Source organism: Sycon ciliatum, chromosome 8, assembly GCF_964019385.1.
Source record: "Sycon ciliatum chromosome 8, ocSycCili1.1, whole genome shotgun sequence".
In the NCBI taxonomy this organism is placed as follows: domain Eukaryota; kingdom Metazoa; phylum Porifera; class Calcarea; order Leucosolenida; family Sycettidae; genus Sycon; species Sycon ciliatum.
In genome coordinates this window covers 33,659,332-33,683,589 of record NC_088650.1, presented here as the reverse complement: position 1 = coordinate 33,683,589, position 24,258 = coordinate 33,659,332, and the positions used below count along the sequence as shown (strand labels likewise).

Here is a 24,258-nt window from a genome sequence, read left to right as displayed (position 1 = left end):
CTGGGGTAGGTTCTGCTCGGCTGCCTGAGTGGCCAAGTCCTCGCGCACTGCAGTGAACTCCAATGACTCGAGCAGGCGAGTCAACAGCCTGGGTTTGGTCCCCGTCGTGTCTAAATTGCGGGCCGCCAGTTCTTGTCGCAGCTCTACAGAGCGCATTTTCTTGGCGTCGTTCGCTGACAGAGATTCAGACATGGTTGCTTGGAAATGGAAAGTGCTCAATGCTCAAAAACTGGCCAAGGTTGTCAAGCGATCTGACTGTTGGCGCAGCAAGGATGAAGAAGAAACAGCATCGAGAGCCGGAGTAATGCGCATGCTCCGCGTGGTCCCGTGCCGGAGCGCGGGAGTTTGGAGTGCGTGTTCTGCACGGGCACGTGATGCGCTATGGCAAGTACGTGCAAATTATGTTAGGAATGTAATTGTTGGTGGGTTGCTAACTTCACTTACCGTGCCATGCACGGAAACTTATATATATAAAACTGACTCTGCCGTCATCACCATGCATCAACGAAGTCAAAATTAATTCTTTCCAGAATCAATTTTCAGGTCACTTTCGTCAGTGAAATATCATTTCGACTTCGTTGATGCATGATGATGATGACGGCGGATTTAGTTCTATTTATTTCTTTATGAAAATCCTCTCTTGGCCTTGTCTTCTGACCCTCCGTGATTAACATGAAGATACATGTCGCTTTCATATGTTCTGTCCCTCTTTCAGACTGAAAGTTTTGTCAGACATTTCTGACTTTCGAAACTTCAGCCGAAGCATTGCAGGTTGCGTCAGTCGCCCTAAACGTGGTAAGTATGTTGCTGCCTATCTGTGTAGAATCGAAGACAAAATAAGTACCATATTTTCCGGAGTTATATTCCGCACCCAGATATTTGTGTCACTAAATACATTACATTGTTTGTTGTTATTTTAGCTGTTCCTACTTGCTATGTTTCTATCACCTCTTTACTGTACCAAATAAAGACTTGGAATAGGACAATATACATTATAGCGTAACTTGTAGTCCCTGTGCTTAGACTTGCTGTGGTGTGGGGCAGTGTATTGGGAACGTGAATAGGCTACCGACATGTCTCTGAGAAATGCTGTATTTCTTTATGTTCCCTCCTTGTTCTCCTGTGTGTCCAGAGGACTTTGCCCAAGCCGTTGCAATACTGATTGACCCAGAATACAGCAACGATTTCAAAGACAATATGCAAGACTTTATCGTGAAAAACGACCTTGGCACCACTTGCATACCGGATAATATGCATGGTGTTATCAGGTGGGCCGTGGACAAAGCTGGAACACGCGAAATCACCCTGGCCGAGTTGAAGAAGATAGCGCTAGAGCTGAATCCCGACAAGAAGAAAAAGATTGAGAGAACATTCCAGTGAGTTAAACAAGAATAACTGATTTCCTTGTTATCCAGTATTTCGGTGGGATTGTCCGGGTCAGGGCCAGGGAGAAGGGATGGGGGGGGGGGGGGGTAGTCAAGTTTGTTTGACAAAGTGATGAACGGTCTGTGCTGGGATCCTGCCTGCACCTGAGCTTGTCGTCTGAGCATTGTTTCCCAGTAGCAAAGTCCCTGGTTTGACAATTTTAAACTCGGACACTGATCCAGTAATAGAATGTAAAATGTAAGCTGAAAACACTAATTGGAACGATGCCCTGTGATTGCACTTTCTGACTAAGTATTAACTTGTTACAGCAGTGGTGGATAGCCGTGGCTTCATAACTCCTTTCAATCAGTGTTAGTGGTGGATAGCCGTGGCTTCATAACTCCTTTCAATCAGTGTTAGTGGTGGATAGCCGTGGCTTCATAACTCCTTTCAATCAGTGTTAGTGGTGGATAGCCGTGGCTTCATAACTCCTTTCAATCAGTGTTAGTGGTGGATAGCCGTGGCTTCATAACTCCTTTCAATCAGTGTTAGTGGTGGATAGCCGTGGCTTCATAACTCCTTTCAATCAGTGTTAGTGGTGGATAGCCGTGGCTTCATAACTCCTTTCAATCAGTGTTAGTGGTGGATAGCCGTGGCTTCATAACTCCTTTCAATCAGTGTTAGTGGTGGATAGCCGTGGCTTCATAACTCCTTTCAATCAGTGTTAGTGGTGGATAGCCGTGGCTTCATAACTCCTTTCAATCAGTGTTAGTGGTGGATAGCCGTGGCTTCATAACTCCTTTCAATCAGTGTTAGTGGTGGATAGCCGTGGCTTCATAACTCCTTTCAATCAGTGTTAGTGGTGGATAGCCGTGGCTTCATAACTCCTTTCAATCAGTGTTAGTGGTGGATAGCCGTGGCTTCATAACTCCTTTCAATCAGTGTTTTCCCTAGTTTGCGTTACCAATTTTCTAAGAATACCTAGGATCTGATAGACTGACAAGATCATGCAATAAAACACTAATTGGACTCACCTGAGCTGAAGAGCTTCAGCTGTTCAAGTCGTGTCGTTTGTGCTAACATAGTTTGTGCTAACATCCGACTAAACGTTTTCTCTCAGTAAAAGGGTGTACATTCTTGGACTGTGCAACCATCAAGCCACAATCTAGTCAACCTCGTATACAAGACAAAATCACGACTTCGCCTCTCTCATTTCTATCACTCTTTACAAGATACACATCTCACTGGCAGGCCAATGGGACTAGAATAGTGAGAGATGGTGCTGGTGCGGCCTGCCATGTTCAACCGACTAGAGGTCTCGGCATCTTCAAATGGCAGACACTAGAATTTTCTCCCCCCCCCCCCCCATTGTCTCTGCCTGTCTTTATATTGCAGAATACCATATCTGTCTGCTTGCTGGTGTGTCTGCATATCATTCTCTTACCTTCCCTGCTCTCTTTCCCTCTCTCTCTCTCTCTCTCTCTCTCTCTCTCTCTCTCTCTCTCTCTCTCTCTCTCTCTCTCTCTCTCTCCCTCTCTCTCCCCCCGCTTTCTCTCTCTTGTTGTTTGTCCTTGGTACAGTGTTGAAAAATGGTGAGGCGTCATCTTGAAGCTGCCCTGCCCAGCGGTGGCCTCTATTCGTTCCTGGCTTAGCTGTCAACTGTCTACATTCTACTGGTAGGGAGTCGCTCGACAGCAGAACACCTCAAGCATCTGAAGACCATCTTCAATCACTTGGCAGAGTATGGTCTGGTGGTCATTGTCAGCAAGTGTGTCTTCATGCAGCCCTTCCGTGACATTCCTTGGTCACAATGTCAAAGCCGCTGTCGGCGGCAGCATTGAGACACTGGCAGAGAAAGTCAAGGCCATGGTGGACTACCCTGCTCCAGACACTCACTCTGCTCTCTATCTCGCTTTCCAGGTTTGTTAAATCTCTACCGACGCTTCATCCCGGATTGTGCATGCATTCTTCAGCCGCTCTCGGATTTGTTAGCAGGCCCTCAATCTCCTGAGAACTGCTCGTCGCGAACGTCGCGATGAAATACATGAAAATGAATTCTGAATAACTAATTTGTATTTTGCATTACATGACGATGATTAACATTAGTGTTTTTGTATATACCATGACAATGATTGTACTCTCTTACTCTCTTACATTGTGGCTGATTCCACGCTTGGGTTAGCAGAATTCTGGTTCCCTATCTTCATTTCTAATGATTGACTCCATTTCACTTCAAAGTAGCTTTGAAGGTAGTCTTCGTTTCTCTAGTCTTTGCATTTCGTTCTGAAACAAATATCTTCGTTATGTTTTCATACCGTGAGTAGTCTCGCGCTCTTGATTTGTTTTGCTCGGGCATGACTTTCCTTTCTGTTCTTTTTGTTATGCATGACCATGATGACGTATTGGTATGATGTATATGTGTACGTGATCACTTGACCACGTGACTATGTGTTCACTAACTACAGAGTCTACAGACTCTAGCCTAGTGTAGGCTAGTGCACTTTAGCCATTCGCTCTCCTTGCTGTTACTTCTTCTCCGTTTCTATTTTGTCGCTGCACTAGTTCCTTTTTCCACCATTCCACGCCAATGAAAGTCGTGGTCGCCAATTAAATGCATGATCTTTGTGCGCAGCTGCCTGTGGATGCAGCTGCCCTGTTTCCGTTCCATTTGGATTTAGATTGAGAAAGAAACTTTCCAAATCATAAATGAAGAAACGTTGTTTGTAAATTAATAGCTAGGTTCCAGGGTACGATTTTCCATGCCCAAATCCGTATGGACGATACGGATTTTTCGAAGCGTACTTCATACGATTTTTCGGCACGGACAATACATGTGGACTGGCTTTCAAAATTAAAAATTAAATAAAATACCTCCCGTCCGCCCCGATTTCTCAGAAAAATCTGACGATAATCAATATTATTTTGCATGGCCTTAATGTGGGGCTTTGAATAAAACAAGTCGAGAAAAAATATAAACATCACTGTCTGAAACAGTGAAAGCCTAAGAAAGTTGTGGAATTTAGCCCAATGTACCCTCACGATAGATGCATTCAAGACTTCTATGGCGTGCTACAATGGTTACCAGGTATAACCACGAGGAGGTACCCACCAATTGTACCCAGAGCCTAGTTTTGCGGTGCCAGTTACCCGCCGCTCAGACCCCCAAATTTGTTACACTTTCTCCTCCGTGGAGAGAGTTGGTGGGACTTTGCATGGGTGCTGAAATCAGCCCGTAATGCAGCATTTAATCAGGAGTGGGAGCTCAACCCCACTCCCACTGTACCATACCCATACCTTTGAAAGTGTCTGCTCGTCAGATCCGCTCATCAAGAACTTACCGCCCGGGGGAAACAATCGGTTACCATTCTTTGCTGGGCTGGTGAGAATTAACGGATGATCGAAATTCCGGACCTTGTAGCACTTGAAATTGTTTTCGCGGTATGCTTCATCACGGTAATTTCCAAGGGCAATTCTTTCATGGTATATCTCAAAGGGAGTGGTTGCAAGAGGCCCACCGCCGATGACTCCCGGCGCGTACCGGCGATATGTGAACCAACCCTAAAGCACGATTCTTTCAAATATTAGAAATTAACTCGGATACTGAGCCAGAGCCAGTAAATATAATTGAAATAGAAGAAATCACATGGAAACGAGCTATGCAATAACTATCCACGACCATAACAAGATAATAAGTAGTCAGAAAGTGCGATAACAGGGCACACAACTGACAGGCTACTGAGACATTCCACGACCTGAGGACTTGTTGGTTTGCCCACTGGAGATGTGTTAAAGCCAGGCCTCAGGTCGTTGAATGGGTTAGCTCACTGGTGATATGTTAGAGCTAGACCTCAGGTCTTTGAATGTCTCAGTAGCCTATCAGTTTTGTGCCCTGTTATCGCACTTTCTGACTCAAATCTCTTTAAAAAATTGACGGAAGAATATCTGGTTTTTGCTTTCAACTCGAATTTTTGGTTGTATGTATGTATGTATGCATAACCCATAACCATTCAGGTCGTACGGGCGCCATGTGTGCCATAAGGCAACAGCGTCCAACAGAACAGAAAGAAAGAAAGAAAGAAAAAGAAAACTAAAAAAAACTTACTACACGTTTCATAGGGCTGCGACTATCGACTTGACCTTGGCGATGCCCATCTTCTCTCCCAGGCCAACAACCTACTGGGAGCTGAAATCTCCATCCTTTTTACCGGTTTGGGTTTTATTATGCTCTAAAAATGGTATTCACACTCGGGATACATATGGTAAATCTTGGTGTTTTGCCCCCTTGAACATTTTGCTCTTTTGCGAACTTTTAGCAACAATCAACAGTTGGCATTGCGTTAGTTTTGAACAATTTGTCAATACATGGTGCCTATGATTATGACTTGGTAGCTTTATGGTAGAGTATGGTATTACTTGAACAGAAATTTGACATGCCAATCTTTACTGTGAAGAAGAGGTTCGTGTGACTTTGGCGATAATTGAATAATTGTTTCTTGCTCCCTACGTGGGAGCTTGCGCTATTCCTGCCGACTTAAATTCTCACTTGACTGACTCACGACTGCCATCCAGAGCACACGAGAAGTCCACCGAACATTCCACTCGGCAAACCTGCCAGAAAGCACCACTCCCTGCTCAATACACAGTGTTTCGGGGAATTCACCCCTCATCAGTTGAGCTTGAGTAGGCTAAGAATATTCTGCCTAAAGAGTACCACTTCTATAGTGCTCTTCAGGCACAAACATAACCAAAGATACAAACTTACAGCGACGCTCCGTTTCTAGCGCGACAAACACCTCGTGAGCACCAGATAGCAGCGTGAGTCAGTGTCGCTCATGGATGTGCTGAACAAACGCTGAGGACCGTTGGCCATTCACAACGCTGTTCCCTCCACACCATCTAATTCGCAAGCCCGCGCTTGGGACAACAATGTGAAGAAGAGATTGGTGCGACTTCGGCGATAATTAGGGAATTTTGTGTGGCTCCCTACGTAAAAATAGAGGATCCGCACTCAAATCTTACAGTTTTTCAGTGAAATTCGGGGAAAGAATCGACGGTGAAAATATAGCTTTGTCGAAATGTACTCGCCGAATGTGTTATTCGGCGCAAAAATCAAGCTGCGAAACAGCACAGTCGCGAAATGTCATTCGATGAATTGACCACCTCGAAATGTCACGCGACGAAATGTCAATCGCCTAACTGACCGGATACCCGTGGGAGCTTGCGCTATTCCTGCCGACTTGAATTCTCACTTGACTGACTCACGACTGCCATCCAGAGCACACGAGAAGTCTATCTTTACTACCATCAACAACTGGGCACTGGGCTGAAAGAATGTGCACAGCTTCGAGAATCCTGGCAGACTTGGCCACATGCACTTTCCCTGCTGAGCCATCTGCTTGCCAGATGGCTCTCTTGCCTTGCTGGCTGACCGGTAGTCATCCCGCTCTGTGAAGCTGTCCAACGTAGCCGAGTACTTCAGCAGGTCGGCAGGACAGAGGATAGCCGTACGGATGATGCTGGTGAGGACTTCCACGTCTCCCTCAACGTGGTGGGCCCCGAAAGACAAATCAGGAAGCAACTCCTGCTGCAATGTGCCTACACTTTAGGACTTCAGCCCAGGTCGCGCTTCCTTCAGCGCCGGCAGACTGTCAGCAAACCCAGCGAATGCAGATTTCAACTCGTAAGACGCTTACTGAAGAATGAAGAATGACGCCAGCATCAAATGACAAGCAGTTGCGGGCCAGCAAGACTGGAGGAGGTGTGAACTCTGTCAGCCACTTAGTGAAGTCTGCATGAGCGTCTGACAAGTAACAAGAACTCACCTACACGAAAGAAGAGAACACAAAACACTTGATATCGGTGTGTTCATTTTACATACAGATTTCCATTGCGGCAAGGCCGTGACCAAATTAGTTTGTATACTTCTGTGAGAATCAATAACGCTAACTATAAGAAAGCAATGGACCTGAATACGTCATTCGGTTTACTCACACTACATGCTGTCAAAACTACAAAAAGATTTCCTAACCACCACCTAATCATCTCATAAGTGTATTGAATAAAATAGGAACTGACCTCCTTGCCATTCAGAAGCAGACTCTTCTTCCCGCCAACCATGTCAACTGTAAGTCCTGTTATGTCACTTGCACCCTTCCATATAGGTATCGTAAGCAGAATGTTCCTGAAAAACACCTTCTTGTCATACAAGTTGCTAGCAGCCAGTTGGGTGATTTCACAATCTCCGAAGCCGGCTGTTTCTAGGTGAAACACAATGATGGTTGCCAGACACGGGACAAGGGATGGCTCGACCTTAGCTGCGGAATTTCTTGATTGTCCACCGAATCATCAGATGTAGCACAGCCAGATGATTAGATCTACTGTGTGCCTGCAATAATCATGATAAGTCACAGTACCAAGGAAATATACAACTAGGCAAACGTGAGAAGTCAACATGTTACATTGTACATGTACATGTAATAACATTTCGAAACCATCCATAATGCATTACAAGCAAAACAAACCACGCTGTCAAACATTCAGATACATGTAACTGTAACAATCGTCACATATTTTTACATACCTTCTCGTATTTCTTGGCTAGCTTGAGTGGACGATCGGGCAAGGCGGTTCTCAATGCAACTGCTGGCGTACACCACGGTGCCGCGCCGGGCACGTTCCCTAGCCTTGATCCGCTTAGTACCCTTAGCAAACTTCTGTGTATGTCCACCAGCAGAGAGTCCAGCCTCCTTCATTACCTGAGGACTGAGGTACATACTGGGTGGCAATATTTTGCTGACCACTCTACAGCCGAGACAGCAGTCATAGCTCTCTGAGCCACCAAAATGCAAACGTTTTGGGGCAAGAGACGTGAAGGTGTTATTCAAGGCTTCACTGGCGTTGTAGCTAGCACAGGGAACAAACTTGTCAGTATTGTCTGCGTGTTTAGAAAACAGTTCAATGATGATGGTGTGGAGCTCCTTTACCTTCGCATAGAAAGACGCAAATCCACCCAATCAAGTAGACACTTCCTTCTGTCAAACGTTTTCTTTCCCTTCTCGTCAGGATAGTACAGGGAATGTTGGAAATTTGGAAAACACATAACTATATAGAGTTTGCAAAGAAGAAAGAAAGGAAAAAGTCAACACTTCAACATACAATGCAGGTGATAAATGATTTAAAAGTGTTGAAAACTCACCAAAAGAAAGCTGCAAGTTGTAGACAAACACGTTGAACACATCAGGAAACACTTGTCACGCTTTCACGAGGTGTGACACCAAACAACTGCAACGATCACACCGATATTTTTCATCGCCTCCAAAGTCCAAACTACCACCTAGGTTTGTATTTTTTTAATATAATGCAAAAATCATCACAGTATACTGAACAACACAGCATGAACGTTTCCATTGCAAAGTTGTACATGGTATAATATTACCCAATACTAGTTCAGAACTAGTATTGGATCAACCTTGTTATAGTGTCCTCCACCTTGTTTCATGCTGTCAATCTAACAATAAACTTGTACATGTACATGTATGGGTATTGTTTGAACATTTTACTTACAGTCAACTTCGCTTATAACGACACTCGGCGGGGCATCAGAAAAGTGTCCTTATTCGCGAAGTTTCGTTATACCCGAAGTCTCATTCTATGTATTACAGTTGGATGGGACTTTGCTCTGGGCATGGAAATCCTGTCGTTATTCGGGAATTGTCGTTATATCCGCAGTCGTTATTAGCCAAGTTGACTGTACATGTATTTCTTCTCGCTCCACACATACATGTATACTGGCACACACACATAGACATACATGTATACTGGCATACACACAGAGACATACATTGTACATGTAGACAGCAATAGCGACAACACACAAAGACGTACATGTAGACAGCAATAGCGACAACACACAGAGACATAGACAGCAATGGCGACAACACACAAAGTGAAAGGTAGTTGGCCGCAGCCAGATATGAACCGGATAACGAGTGAGGTGTGGAAACAAGGACTGAGAACAGAGTGTCTCAGATATAGAATAGGCGTGCCAGTGGATAGCAGAAATACAATTATGTAGGTCATGATGTAGTATCCAGTCACAGTGCCTTGCCAGTAGACCTACTCAGTACTACTACTGACTACTACTCTACTGAACTGTACTCTGTAGCTCACTATAACTAGTATAATACTAGTAGTAGTACATGACGATGTACATCTATTTTACTCTAGTTACGTCACGTGTATGTCATATGTACACGCACATGCAGTCACACGGTGTCCCGTCACTTCGGAGCGTGACGTCTCGTCGCGCGACATTTCGAAGCGGTCATTTCGAAGACAGTCAGTTAGGAACGGGGACACTTCGGAGTGTGTCAAATTCGGCGCCAGACGATTCGACGAGAACCAGTTCGGAGAATGGCCACGACATCGCCTATTCATTTCGTCGTCACAACCGCTTTTGCTGGGAAAAAAATCGCACTTCTTTTCGCCTGTTCATTTCACGACTCCCTGGTTTGAACTCTTCGCCTGTTCATTTCACGACTCCCTGGTTATAACTCTACACCTCCGTCCTTCAAAAGCAATGGCTTTTGCTGGGAGAAGAATCGCACCTCTTTTCGCCTGTTCATTTCACGACTCCCTGGTTTTAACTTTACACCTTCGTCCTTCAAAAGCAATGGCACCAGACTAATTACCACAGATTCTTGTCGAGGTCGACGATGGCTGAGGAACAACCCGACTATGTTGGCATCACAAGCCGAGGAAGACCGAAGCTGGTTAAATCCGTATAGTGTAGTATTGTATAGGTATTTTGTACATCAATGCAGTGACAGACTCACAGTCAAACCAAATTATTATAACAATGGCAGTTCTGTATCACGGGGAGTTGCAGTTCCACTTTTCTCACTGTCAGTGTCACTGCATGGATGTACAAAATACCTATACAATACTACACTATACTGTATTGTACTTTGAAGCAGTCGGTCTGTACTCTGTAGCTGTTCAGCTGTGGGAACATTGCAATGGCGCTTCGAAACGTCGGGGGTCCGAACTTCCCGGGTCCCAGTTGACGTGCGATGAGTTCTCGTGGCAGCGAAGTGACGGGTTTCGAAATGTGTCCGCGACGAGACGGTTCTCGACGATATGACCTCTTCGAACTGACGCTCGTCGAAATGTCCCGCTCCTAAGTGACGTAGAACCAGTCACACAGCTCATCAATGGGAACACGACAGGTCACCGCGAGACAGCTCACAGCGCGACAACTCACAGCCGACAGCTCACAGTGTCGTCAACTCACAGCCAAGACAACTCACAGCGCGACAACTTACAGCCTCGTCAACTCACAGTGTCGTCAACTCACAGCCTCGTCAACTCACAGTGTCGTCAACTCACAGCGAGACAAGTCACAGCCAAGACAACTCACAGCCACACCAACTCACAGCACGACAATTCACAGCCACACCAGCTTAGCAGTGTGGTTACTTTTCATTGATTGGCTGCTTCTGATATCACCCTGATGCCACTGCTGGAACATGCTCTGGCTATAAAAGCTCACAGTTGAACTTGAACAGAAAAAGATCGTTTTTGGTCATGGATGCGAGTGTCATGGGGAGATCACTATACCATGGATTCTTTACCAGATTACGTTACGAAAACGCAGCGAGGACGAGAGAAAGTAGTCTTTCGTGGATGTGCCTACGTGAAAGATAAAGACGGGCCCAGAGACATCAGTTACTGGAGGTGTGAGCGGAAGGACGAGCTCCATTGTAAAGGGAGAGCGAAGATGTCGGACAGGAGAATAGTGGCCTTGGTCGGTGACCACAACCATCCCGCAGAGGCTGAGAGGCAGGAGGCGGCTGCTGTGAGAGATGCCATTACTGTACATAGCCAAGAGACAGTGGAGTCAACGTCTCAAATTGTGAACGGCGCGCTAGCGGAAGCTTCGTTTGCAGTGGCCGTGCAGCTGCCAGACTCCAAGTCACTTAAGCGGCAATCGCAACGAGATCGCCTGCGGGTTCAGAACGTTCCGCCGAACCCAGGCACCCTGCAAGACCTCCAGCTTCCGGAGCGCTATCAAGAAACGAAGGGTGGGGACGTCTTCCTTCTCTACGACAGTGGACCGGAAACTGCGGACAACAGAATTATTGTGTTCTGTACGCAGGAGAACCTCGACATGCTTGACGAGTGTGGAAGCTGGTATGGTGATGGTACATTCAAGACGGTGCCTCGCCTATTTTACCAGCTGTACACCATTTCAGTTAAGAAGAATGGCTACTTCCTGCCGCTTCTATACGCTTTGCTTCCCAACAAGACCCAGCAGACCTACGAGAGACTTCTGGACGTCATCATACAAGCTAAAGACGGCATCCAACCTCAAACAGTGATGATGGACTTTGAGAAGGGTGCAATGAACGCAATGCAGATGAAGTTCCCAGACTGTCAAATGCACGGCTGCTACTTCCATCTCAGCCAGAACATATTCCGACACGTGCAGAGTGCTGGTCTTCAGGAGAGGTACACCACCAATGTAGCATTCGCCCTTGAAGTGCGGAAGTTGGCAGCCCTCGCATTTGTACCACTTGGTGATATTGTCGAATTCTTCCTTCACTTGGAAGACACGTTGTCGCCAGAAATGGATCCCATCCTGGAGTACTTCGAGAAGAGTTACATTGGTACCCTTCGGCACAATGGTCAACGCAGAACGCCACTATTCCCACCTCCATTGTGGAATGTCCACGACAGCACTCTACAAAATGAAGACAGAACGAATAACAGTCAAGAAGGGTGGCACCGCAAGTTTTCGTCTACCATCGACTGCCATCATCCCACAATCTGGAAATTCCTGGATGGCATTTTTGTCGAGCAGGCAATGATGGAGCAGTGTGTGGAGAGGGAAAATGCAGGTCATGAGGCTCCGAAGAAGAGGAGGAAGTATGAAGATCGGACAAGCGACTTCGTGCCATACTCCGGTCGTTTGAGACCAGGACAAAGGATGAGTTTCTACGAGGAGTTGCTGCGAACTTGGCATTTCATATAATTATGTGATTCTTACAGGAAAGTAGCATTGCAAAATTACTGAATTACTCTTTGCTACTGCCAGTTTCATCATTGACCCGGTATTCGAATACTTGTAACACAATTCTTCATTACCATTAGCAATAACAATTATAATATTAAAATCAACTACAAAACGTGTTTTGTCTACGCATGCATCTACGCAAGAATCACCACCAGTCAATTAGGACATGTGTCAAAAGTATTGAATGTTTTCGTTCCCTTCTTCTCAAAATACTACAGGGAATGATGGAAATAAGCTAAACGACTACAACTATAAGGAAAAGAAGTTCAGAAATACATCACTCCAATTATGTGTAGAAGTGACATAATTGGAGTGATGTATTTCTGAACTTTTTTTCCTTATAGTTGTAGTCGTTTAGCTTATTTCCATCATTCCCTGTAGTATTTTGAGAAGAAGGGAACGAAAACATTCAATACTTTTGACACATGTCCTAATTGGCTGGTGGTGATTCTTGCGTAGATGCATGCGTAGACAATACATTTTTGTAATATTTTCTGCTTCCGTCCTAGTTTCAAATATCAACTACATTCTTCATTCTGTTTTATCCGGGAAATCATTGAAGGTTCTTACTTATTGTTGGAAACATTTGTATCGGTTATTATTTCTCGATTAAAAAATAAGAAAGCTGCGAGTTGCCTCGCTGTGAGTTGTCGACACTGTGAGTTGTCGACACTGTGATTTGACGACACTGTTGTCGCTCCATTGCATTCCCGCGCCCGCCACTCTTGCCGCTCCATTGCTGACGAGCCTACACAACTGTACAAGACATGTACATGGACATGTAGTTAGTTATCTTTGCTACTTAGTCTTTAGATCATGGTATTAATTTTGTATGTATCTTGCGTGATACTTTCCCCCCACATATTGTACTATTATCTCAATGACCAGAACTGAGCATGAGGTCATGCCCAGCCATGCCCTTTTTACGTAGATCTCGTTTCACCCATGCATGTCCTCTACTCTTCTCTCGCCCTATAAAAGCTGCTGTACTTTTCTTATTTCTTCACAATTACAACTGCAACTGCAACTGCAATAACAACAGAACTGAGAAGAAGAGTTGTTCTCCAGGTGTGCACCGGAGTAAGTTCCTTTGTTGCCTTCTCTTTCTTGCCTCCTCCACTCGGCTACGTATTACAATGATGCAGAACCACTTAGGACCGTCAGATTAATTTTCCTAGACCGAGCCAGCCGGGAAAAACCCTCGCGCCGACGGACGCAGTTGTGAGGGAAAAAACCGGGTGTATATCCCCAATGGCGATTAGGCATCATGTAGGCATGGCAAGCACATCACGGCAAAAAGTGATAGAAAAGCAATGATAATATTAGGGCTGAAAGTTGGCACTGAGATTCCGAGTTCGAGTACTCTGATTTTCTCCGATCGAATATTCGAGTATTCGAGTATTCTTCATCTCCTAAAAATTGCACACCAAGGGGCTTAAAATCACATGATACAACCCTGATCGAACAGAGTAGTAGTCATTTTTCTCGGGTATATTGGTTGGTGGGTCATTTGGGCTCTCTCTACTCGTGAACAAATGTTCACCACACAGTCTGCACATCAATATCTGCTGACTGCTGCTCTGAAACTGCAGATTTCTGTGGTAAATGCATGTACCAAGTATGAACGAGTACTCTGATTTATTCCGAGTACGATTATTTTTGAAAAAACCGAGCGAGTACTCGAGTATTTGGTATAATTGTTTCAGCCCTAGATAATATGCACAGAAATGAAGGGTGGGAGGGCAGGGACACTGGTGAGACTGAAAACTGACTGAAGAAGTCAGGAAAATAAGCGACAATAAAGAACACGCCAGATGCCATATTTGCAACTGAAAATATTTCGCGAGAAATCATTTCTCGCCTATCTCGCTGCGCTCGGCCGGCGAGAAAATACAACGTCTCGTGGTCCAGCTTCTTGGCAGCGCACCAGTCGTGCTTGCCGAAGAGGTGATCCGGAACATTCAGCAGAGCTGCTCGCATCTTGTCAGGCTCATTTCGGTTGGCCTTCACAGCATACATGTACATAAAACACTTGGTTATGTGGCTGGCTGATTTGGCATTCTTGAGCTCCTTGTGGGTTCCTTTGACTGCATCCAATTTGGACCCAAAGTTCTTGCGCGTCTGGCTCATGTCAGCCCACTTCGCAATATCACCATCCACTTCCTGTCGCACACGCTTGATCATAGCAGCACCGTCCATCTTCCCACATAACATGATTCAGTGATGGCAAGAGCAACAGCCACGCACTGCTGAGTATGAGGCTGTATAATGATTATGTACCACCAAGCAGTCAAGTTTAATTATTACTATGCATGAGCACAGATCTGCTCATGCACGCATGAATAAGGGAAATTTCCCCTCGTCAAATTTCAAGTGCTTTTTTCTGCACTGCACTGTACAGTCAATGATGATGTGACACTGTCTTTTCTCGCGAGCGGGATCCGTCTGCACATCGGATCGGCACCGCTCAGTACAGTCGTCCACAGTCCACTATAAAGTAGTTGTTGGTTTTCGTCTGAGTCTCCGTCCGTTTTCTCATGTTCTTGGAAACGTCTTCTACTGGAGTATTCTTGAACAGTCCCTACCTACCTTTGTTAGTCGTGCATTATCATTTCCAGTCATTCTTACTCTTTCTATCAACTAATAATCCAGTCTGTAGTGGCCACAACGCTCTCTCAGTGAGTAACAAGTTCAGCATAACGCTCTCTCAGTGAATAACAAGTTAAGCATAACGCTCTCCCAGTGAGTAATAAGTTCAGCATAGCGCTCTCTCAGTGAATAACAAGTTCAGCATAACGCTCTCCTTCTCTCAACGACCTACGTATTCCAGTCAGTCCACTCAGCCAACGTTTGAAAAAGATTTCACGGATCGGACAATTCACTCAGTAAGTAAAATACATCATGTGCTGTAGGTCTATTTAAAATCCCCTACAATGTAGCATTAGTATCACTGATATAGCACACTGTGACTATGCCTACTCCAGAGCTAGGTCATCAGGCTGAGTTACAAGGTTGAGAACTAGCATGTGTGCACATGCTTGGTAGAAACCAGCTAGGTACTGCACAGACCTGGTTGACATATTGGGTTCATTTGCTCGACTGGATCATTCCATTTACTCCCCTGTTCTTGCACTGTTACAAGTTATCGTTCTAGCCAGGGAGTCGTAAAAGCCCGGGAGAGGACACGGGATGCGCACACGCGGGCGATGTTTGCCTCGGCCAGAAAGTGAAGCACGCTAGGCCGGCGCGGCCGGATCTGCTCGATCCACGGCGCTGTGCTCGTCGTGAGGGCAGGGAGTACTAAAATACCAATATTTTACAACTCCTGGTTGATCCTATCCGAAACTGGTGGCGAAGGAAGCATACTTACATGATTGTGTGTCCGTCTGTCAGTCTCAGTACAGAGGGTGGGGAGTTGAGTGTGTGTGTGTGGGGGGGGGGGGGGGTGTATGCGCACATGTGGTTGTACTTTTGTGTGTATTTGTACTGTGTTTGTGTGTGTGTGTGTGTGTGTGTGTGTGTGTGTGTGTGTGTGTGTGTGTGCGTGCACGTTTTTGTGCACAATTCCGTTATGAAGTACAAATGATAGGTTTACCTTTTGTACACTCGCCGAGACTTCGGTTAGCTAGATTCACAGAGAACGTTTCTGGCCAATCTGGAGGCTGAGCCATCCGTTTTCTAAACTACAGTCAACTTCGCTTATAACGACACCCGGCGGGCATCAGAAAAGTGTCCTTATTCGCGAAGTGTCGTTATACCCGAAGTCTCATTACATGTATTACAGTGGTATGGGACTTTGCTCTGGGCATGGAAATTCTGTCGTTATTAGCGAATTGTCGTTATATCCGCAGTCGTTATTAGCGAAGTTGACTGTAGCTAAAGTCTCAGTATACGAGTAGAAAAGTGTCGAAATTATCAAGATTTATAAATAACGAGCTGCAACCATGTACAATGTAGATACAGATAGATAGGGAACACACAGTGATTGGTTTTAAAAGAATCCGGGCAGTATCATGAATCATGGAACGAGTGCGTAATAATGCTCTATATGTATGTTGCGTTTTGACGATGATGAAGGAAGGGAGCCGTTGCGGCTCACTCACAACACATGCACAGAAGTCCACTTGACTGCAATCTTAGTGCAATTTCTGCCACAAATTCAACTCCACGAGTACGAGGAAGCTCAGCGGATCTCCAGAAGAACTTTCGCCCATCACCTGCGGCTAACACGGGAAGTGGCTTCATTTCCACAAATCTCGTTTCATTCACAACCATTTGACTGCAATTTCAGTGCAATTTCCGCCACAAATTCAACTCCACGAGTACGAGGAAGCTTCGTCCACCAACAATTGAAATTTAAAATGTTTCTCACTTGAACACTCTGTAGAGCTGTCGCTGTCGTGACAAGGCCGTGTATACTCCAAGTCTACATGTAGGATGAAGAGTAACAGTTACTGCTGATAATGAAGTTTGCGCTCGTGGACAGTACAACGCTGTGTGAAGTAAATAATTATTGTTGCACCACAATCGCTCAGAATGCTAATGTGTGTCCATGGAATACTACAACACAATAGTGGCGGTGCAGCTAACACCCAACGTGGATGAAACGGACAACAGCAGGGGCTACAAGACACTATACTTGATGATTCACCAAACACCAAACAGGGCAAACACAATCGTTGGAGGCCAAGTGACAGTTTTCCGGCAACAGCGACTTGTTCGTCCAGCAACTACTTGTAACTTTGAGTCTTTCTTCAACACTTCGTAGAGCAGCCGCGCAAGGCCTTTCCTTCACGTAAGGGTAGCGATCCTTCCTAGATGCTATCGCCACTCATTGTTACTTTTTACTACAATTTGACACTCCAGTAGTTTTTCTCCGAAAATATGGTCAGCTGCCATTAGGCACTACTGAGTACAGAGTCAATGACAGCTCGCCTAGATACTAGGCCTAGCTACTAGATACTAGGCCTAGCGCCTAGGCCTAGCGCCTGGACTTGTAAAATAACATTTTTACAAAATAATAAATTAAAATTATTTTGCAAGTCTTCAATCATGTTTGCATGTACACGCGCTATCCAGCCATGAGGAGTGACCCCAACTACTGCCTACTAGTACATGACATTATTGTGTGTGTGTGTGTGTGTGTGTGTGTGTTTGTGTAAGCTGTTGAATGGTGCTCAAGTTGCTATGGCTTCTGCTGTAGCATCGCTATCCTCGCCTCCGGCGATGGGCGTCCAATGGTCCAATGGTGTGTGTGTGTGTGTGTGTGTGTGTGTGTGTGTGTGTGTGTTTGTGTGTGTGTGTGTGGTGTGTGTGTGTGTATATGTGTGTGTGTGTGCATGTGTGTGTGTGTGGGTGCGCGCGCGCTCGCGCGTGTGTGTGTGTGTGTGTCTGTGTGTGTGTGTGTGTGTGTGTGTGTGTGTGTGTGTGTGCATCAACAACTCAGAACTGTTCTGAGTTGTTGAGTTGAGTGACGGTTGGGGATTTTTTTCCTCCGTCTTCTGCAAGTAGATTTCAGCCACGGGCTGGCTTCTGGCCAAGGCCAGAGCCAGCCCTGGTGACAGGAGCATTAGATAGGTTGCGCTGAACAAGACGACGTACATCTTGTCGTCGCGGGCGAGGAAATAAATCAGTGTCGACACCATGGTCACTTCCGATGTGACCACTCGTACTGAACCTCGTCCGCCTGAGCGCGGAGGCTCTGCAAACCCCCGCTTAGAGTTCGGCTCGCAACGTGCACCAGCAGCAAGGAGATTTGTGTTGTCCATGGGGACGTGGAACGTCAGAACTTTGGTGAACGTGGACGGCGATTTGAACACTGCCTCAAAAAATATCAAAAATTCAAAAAGACAACTCCGCGAAGAGAGAAAAATCGATCTTGTTTGCCGGCAGCTGCAGCGCTACAGTATGGACGTCGTTGGACTTCAGGAGACCCTCTGGTTTGGAACTAATTCCTACCAAGTCGACGACTGTCTCGTCTTGGCGAGTGGCCGTCCGACTCCGTCTGATGGGGAGTCGGCGCGGCGGGGTGAAGGAGTTGCAGTTGTATTGCGCGGTCGTTGCAGGGACGCATTTGTTCGCGGTGGCTCGCAGTGGAAGGGGCACAGCTCGAGATTGGTTTCCGCCAGGGTCAAGTTCGAGTGTGGACGGAACCGTTCGCCGTTGTGTATTCAAATCGCCGTCGGATATGCACCGACGTTCGCCAGACCGCGCGCTGAAAAAACTGCGTTTTATAACAGCTTGCAGACCTTCATTGACAGCGTTCCAAAGTCAGACCAGTATTGCATTCTTGGTGACTTCAATGCTAGAGTTGGAGTTGGCGAGGTGGATGATGAGTGGAGTGACGTGCGGGGGCAGCATGGTTTTGGTCGTATGAACTCAGCAGGAGAGGAGCTGCTCAATTTCTTGGCACGAAATGGAGCTGTTGTATGCAACACATTATTCAAGAAGAAGGAAATCCATAAACATACCTGGTTTCATCCACGCTACAAGCACCCGCACTGCATTGATTATTGCATCATACCACAAGCACATCGGTCGCAGTGTTTGGACTGCCAAGTAATACGTAATGCGGAATGCGACACTGACCATAAGTTTCTAGGCATGAAATATCGTCTAGGTGCCTTGCCCAGTTCACATGTCTCCCGCAATGGTGTTGGGCGATCGAAACCCATTGCTGTGTCGCGCCTGCGTAGTGGTGCTCCGGAGGATATGGAGGTTGCGCGTGAGAGATTCTCCAAGGGCATGGATGCTGAGCTGGAGAAGGTTTGGACCCCGAATCCGTCCATCGAGGAGTGGTGGAGTACCCTCAGGACGACCACCATCAACGTTGCCAGCGACTGCCTGGGTCGGGAGAGGCGCCGACAGCCAGAATGGTTTACAGACAAGCGCACTGAGATCGAGTCGGTACTCCGTGATCGGGACAGTTGTTACTCAACCTGGATGTCAACGCGGAAGGCCAGTGATCTGGATTTGTACAAGAAATCTCGTAGTGCGGCGCGGTGCACCATGCGGAGGCTGAAGCGAGACTGGCTGCTGAGACAGGCAAAGGATTGTGAATGGTTTGGCTTGACGGCGAAGAGCGGTTGGGAGTGTATCGGTAACATTAAGACCACCTTGGGTGGTATGCGTCCCCGTGCAGCAACTGCTATCAGAAACAAGCAAGGAGAGATCTGTGACACGGCAGAGGCCACCGGTGGAAGGTGGCGTGAACATTTCGATGGCCTCCTGAACATTGCCAGTGCTTACGACTTGGAGGTAGTAGATTCGATCGAGCAGCGGCCGGTTATGACGGAGCTTGGTGTCGTGCCTGAGTGTGATGAGATTTGGCGTGCATTGCGAGGGATGAAGTGTGGCAAGGCATGCGGCGGATCCGAGATATCTGTGGAGATGCTGAAGTACGGTGGCCCTACCCTGATTGCGAGGTTGCATGAACTGATACGGGTGGTGTGGGAGACTGGCAGCGTTCCGCAGGATTGGTCTGATGCTATCCTCGTCCCCATCCCCAAGAAGGGTGACCTGGGATCTTGCGACAACTGGCGTGGGATATCGTTACTGGATGTGGCTGGATAGCTAGTTGCTCGCATGATTGCCAATCGTCTGCAGGTTCTCGGAGAAAGGTGCTTGCCTGACTCGCAGTGTGGTTTCCGCAGGGGCCGTGGTTGTTCGGATATGGTGTTTGCTGTGCGGCAGATCCTGGAAAAGTTGCACGAACATGCCACGAAAGGTTTCGCTGTATTTATCGATCTGAAGAAAGCGTACGACTCGGTTCCGCGGAGTGCTATGTGGAGAGTGTTGGCTAGACTTGGCGTCCCAGGGAGTCTGATCACCATCATCAGTTCCTTCCATAGCGACATGACTGCCAGTATTCGTGTGGGTGGAGACCTGCTTGCACCGATTCGGGTTGAGAATGGCTTGCGGCAGGGTTGCACTATGGCCCCAGTTTTGTTTAACCTATGCATGTGTGCAGTCTTCGAGAGATGGCGTGGCGTGATTGCTGATGATGGTGAGCTGGAGATCCCACTCGTCCAGTTTCGGAGGGAGCGGCTTTTCAACACCAGATTGGCAGAGTATCGCAGAGTTCGGCTGACGGAGTGTCAGTTTGCGGATGATTCAGCCTTGCTCGCAGTTACGCATGCTGGTGCTGAGAGGGCTCTATCCTCGTTCAGGGATGTAGCTGGTGCGTTTGGCCTTAGTGTCAATATGTCCAAGACCAAATTCATGGCGGCTGGGGCTGGTATTGTGGATGCCGACCAGACCCCTTTGGATGGTGTTGTTGACCACGTTGAGGCCTTTCGCTATCTCGGTTGTCATGTTACGCCAGACGCCCGGAGCTCATTTGATGTGTCTCGGCGAGTTGCTGCTGCATCGGGTGCGTTCTGTACACTGCGGGAGTCGGTTTTCGCCAGTGATGACTTCAGCATCGCCATCAAGCGCATCGTGTATGGAGTGACTGTCCTGGCGGTCCTTCTTTATGGATCTGAGAGTTGGACCGTCAGGCAGTGTGATGTCCGTCGCCTCGAGTCCTTTCACCTGCAGTGCGTGCGTTCCATCCTGAAGATAAATTGTGGCCGGCAGATCGAGGAGCATATCTCCTCTCTCCAGGTTCGCAGGATGTGGGGCGATATGGAGGAGATCGCGGATAAAGTCAGAGTCCGCCGACTTCGATGGCTTGGCCACGTGTCCCGCATGCCAGATCGGATCCCTCGTCAGCTGCTGTGCGGCGCATTACCCTCCAAACGTCCACCGCATGGGCCCCGTAAGCGCTGGAAGGACTCCGCAAAGTGCGACTTGATGGCTGTTGGCGTTCCTCTGGAGCAGCTTGGTGACATCGTCCAAGATCGACAGGGATGGCGGGTCACCTGCCGTGATGCTGTCGACGCTATTGTCCAGTCCCGCATGGAGCCTGTGACGAAGCACCTCATCTGTGGCACTTGTGCGCGCAGTTTCCGTCGGCCGCAGGATATTGCAAGGCACAAGTATAACGCTGTTCGCGCGGCCCGCGCGCGCTGAGTATGGCGTTCCCCGCCCGGTGGACAACACGTCTCCTGGTCTGCCCCGTATGGGGCCACATAGCCAGTCATGGCAGTGGAAGAAGGAAGGAAGGAAGGTGTGTGCATGTGTGTACGTGTATGTGTGTGTGCGTGTGTATTTGTGTGTATGTGTGTGTGTGTGCGCGCGTGTTAGGCTCCGGCGGATTATGCTCGTGAAATCATGGAATTATGCTTTCATGGATTCTCGCATTATGCCCCCAAAATCCTCATATTATGCTTTGGCACGCGGGGATACATATTCACTTTGTTGTACTTATGGAGCCTCAAAGTTCGGTAAATTGTGCCTTTTTCGTACTTGCAAGTAGCCATAAGTACAACAAAGTATATGAGTATCCCCTTACCAAGGTGTCCATGCATGCTAGAGATCAACATGGAATGGAAAAGAGAAAACATTACTTCTTCTATTCATCAGTTGACTTCTTTTGTAAAAAAATTTCATTGCCAAATTAGTTGGAGTTACCTTTGAAAATTATCATGTTCATCTGTCTTCGTAATTGTCATACTCGTCCAACCGATATCACTCTCAACCTGTGAGTAATCAGCTCATCTCTCCCGTAGCTCCACCTCTCCTTGCATCATGACCGAACATCAACTATACTTCAAAAAATTTCAATATCCATAGCCTGCACACTCATGGCTGCTAAAATCCAGGGTCCTGACTATCTCTTCCGCTTCGTAATGCCTGATAAAGGCTGGTTCACTTGCATCTGTATCAATGTGAGAATGAACTTTGAAGAAGACGAGTCCGAGCATACAATAATGAATAGACCGATCCCCTTATTATACTGGGTTCGAGCACGGGGGCAACCTCACTCGCGATCGAGCTAGTTTTTGAACGTGACAGTATCTTTGACAGTGTGTTTCAGGTTTGTTTTGGAATGTCTTCTAGTAGTTTGCGATGGCTTCGAGCGGTGCTGAACCTCCTGCTGGTAGGAGCAGAGTCTCCGAGAGAGACATGGACTGTGATGCAGCTGTAGGATTTTTTCAAGGCGCGGGAGGGAACGATCTCGGGCCACAAACAGGAGTTACTCCAGAGGTGAGTTTTTTTGTTATTGAAATATTCGAATCGTGTTTTGAGATTTATTTTGTGCCTAGGCTTTAGCAGACCGTATTTCCTTCTCCTTGAGATCGGTGCTGAAGACAATAGTAACCTTTTTCTGGTCTGCCTTTTCCTCTCCAGAGCCATCTTCTATGAAGGTAACCGTGGTGCTGCCAAGTCACCAAGTCGCGATCGCGATCAGCAGCCCTCAGTGAAGTGGAAAAATCGATTTTCCAACGATCTGGTTGGACATCAGCCACTAAAGTACTTCTGATTTGCCTGTAATGACAACAGCAGCCATCCTTGGACACCTTGCAAGGACAGGAAAAGCCACTGGTGGAAGCGACTGCTATGAGGTGACGATAGCAGACAGTGCAGTGGTAATCGCTGTGTTGTCAAGTCGAAGGGCTAGCCAACCCAGAGGAAGCATTAAAAAAACGATGGGCAGTGCGTGGTGTTTGTTGAGCGTGAAGAGCTAGAGGAGGACAGTGCAAGCGCAAACACATGGACGGAGTGGATGGTGTTTGAAGAACAGTGTGCTGTGTGCCGGCTGGCGGTGATGGTGGTCTTTGTCAGCATGTATTCGTGCTGCTTCTTGTGCTGAAACACTTCTCGCCCAGGAAGGCAGATTGCGTGCTTCCTGGCCCTCAGTCGGCAATGGGGCATTTGTTCCAGGAACATTACCCCAGAGCCAGCGATGAGTCGTACCTTTGAAAAGTTGAAGCTTGCTGTTAATCGCAAGCGTAGCGCAGTGGATTGCTCCCTCTTCGAAGCACGAGGGCCAAAGCTTGCCGCTGTCTGCAGCAAAGTGTGTGTGCGGTTCTTTCGAACCTATGAATATACCCCCCCCCCCTCTCAAGTAGGAAGACTGCATGTTCAGAGTGAACTATTTTCTAGTATATTTAATGTGAGACGGGCTGTTTACGCCCAAGATGAAGATACAGTTTTTTCCCGTTTCTATACCTTCCTAATATAATACATCGTGACAGAGCTTTCGGTCATACTCCGCTGTACTACATCCTCAACCTGCCACCACCATGCGCTCTTGGCCGAACTAATGCACGAAGCATAAACACACCAGCACAGCAAGGATACTTCCGTTGACAGATATTATTTACGCCTCTAGACAGCTGTTTCGTTTCTTCAAGCTCATCGTTAGAGGAGGATAGTAGCAGGCTACCAATGATGAATAATATTAGATGATACTAGTAGACGGTTTATGGTCCGATATTGATGATTGGAGATCTAAGAAAGCAATGACAGTGATTGCGAAATGCATAATATTATCATGATTATATGCCTGTCTGGTAATGCGTTGTACTAGTGGACAGTATTGAAATCATCACTGCATTCGATGCAAATATTGGTATACCTTTGGCTTCAGTATTGGAAAAAAAGAACCTGGTTGATTTGGTTGCATCTGCGACTGGCTACGGGGTGTTGTGACCGGCAATGTTACCATGGGAGAAAATAAGAGCGCAAGGATCTGTTGGGTCTTGTCGTGCCGTGCCGGTGCGAGAACCCTAAGTGCATGGCAAAATATAACTGTTTCATCCACAATGCAGAATGTCTTGCGGCACATGGCATTGATGACTGAAAATCTCGCCAGCTCGCTCAAATGGGGATTATGCCCAAACGGAGGAACAAGACATCTTTTCAGCTCAGCTAGCTATTATACCGTGAAACGGATGATTAACTTGTGCCACGCATGACATTTTCTGTTCCAT

At 46.9% G+C, this 24,258-nt stretch overlaps 2 protein-coding genes and 2 long non-coding RNA genes across 4 annotated transcripts in view; 3 read left to right on the top strand and 1 right to left on the bottom strand.

Moving 5' to 3' along the window:
- Window positions 1-4,076, top strand: part of LOC135822821 (uncharacterized) — a 30,236-nt gene extending 26,160 nt beyond the window's left edge. The window contains exons 7-9 of the mRNA XM_065335656.1: window positions 716-795; window positions 1,133-1,376; window positions 2,946-4,076. Of these exons, the coding sequence (XP_065191728.1) occupies window positions 716-795; window positions 1,133-1,376; window positions 2,946-2,961 (340 nt within the window). The 3' untranslated portion in view covers window positions 2,962-4,076. The remainder of the gene's footprint in view (window positions 1-715; window positions 796-1,132; window positions 1,377-2,945) is intronic.
- A 2,592-nt stretch (window positions 4,077-6,668) lies between these two features.
- Window positions 6,669-8,145, bottom strand: LOC135823791 (uncharacterized). Its single transcript, XR_010554757.1, has 3 exons — window positions 7,946-8,145; window positions 7,441-7,750; window positions 6,669-7,187 (listed from the first exon to the last, which is right to left on the bottom strand). It is a non-coding gene; the product is annotated as an uncharacterized LOC135823791 (long non-coding RNA).
- A 10,201-nt stretch (window positions 8,146-18,346) lies between these two features.
- Window positions 18,347-20,011, top strand: LOC135823705 (uncharacterized). Its single transcript, XM_065336548.1, has one exon. It carries the CDS (start codon window positions 18,347-18,349, stop codon window positions 20,009-20,011), a length of 1,665 nt encoding a protein of 554 aa, XP_065192620.1.
- Window positions 20,012-22,381: 2,370 nt separating this feature from the next.
- LOC135823724 (uncharacterized) lies at window positions 22,382-23,826 on the top strand. Its single transcript, XR_010554732.1, has 2 exons — window positions 22,382-22,528; window positions 22,673-23,826. It is a non-coding gene; the product is annotated as an uncharacterized LOC135823724 (long non-coding RNA).
- The last annotated feature ends 432 nt before the right edge of the window (window positions 23,827-24,258 follow it).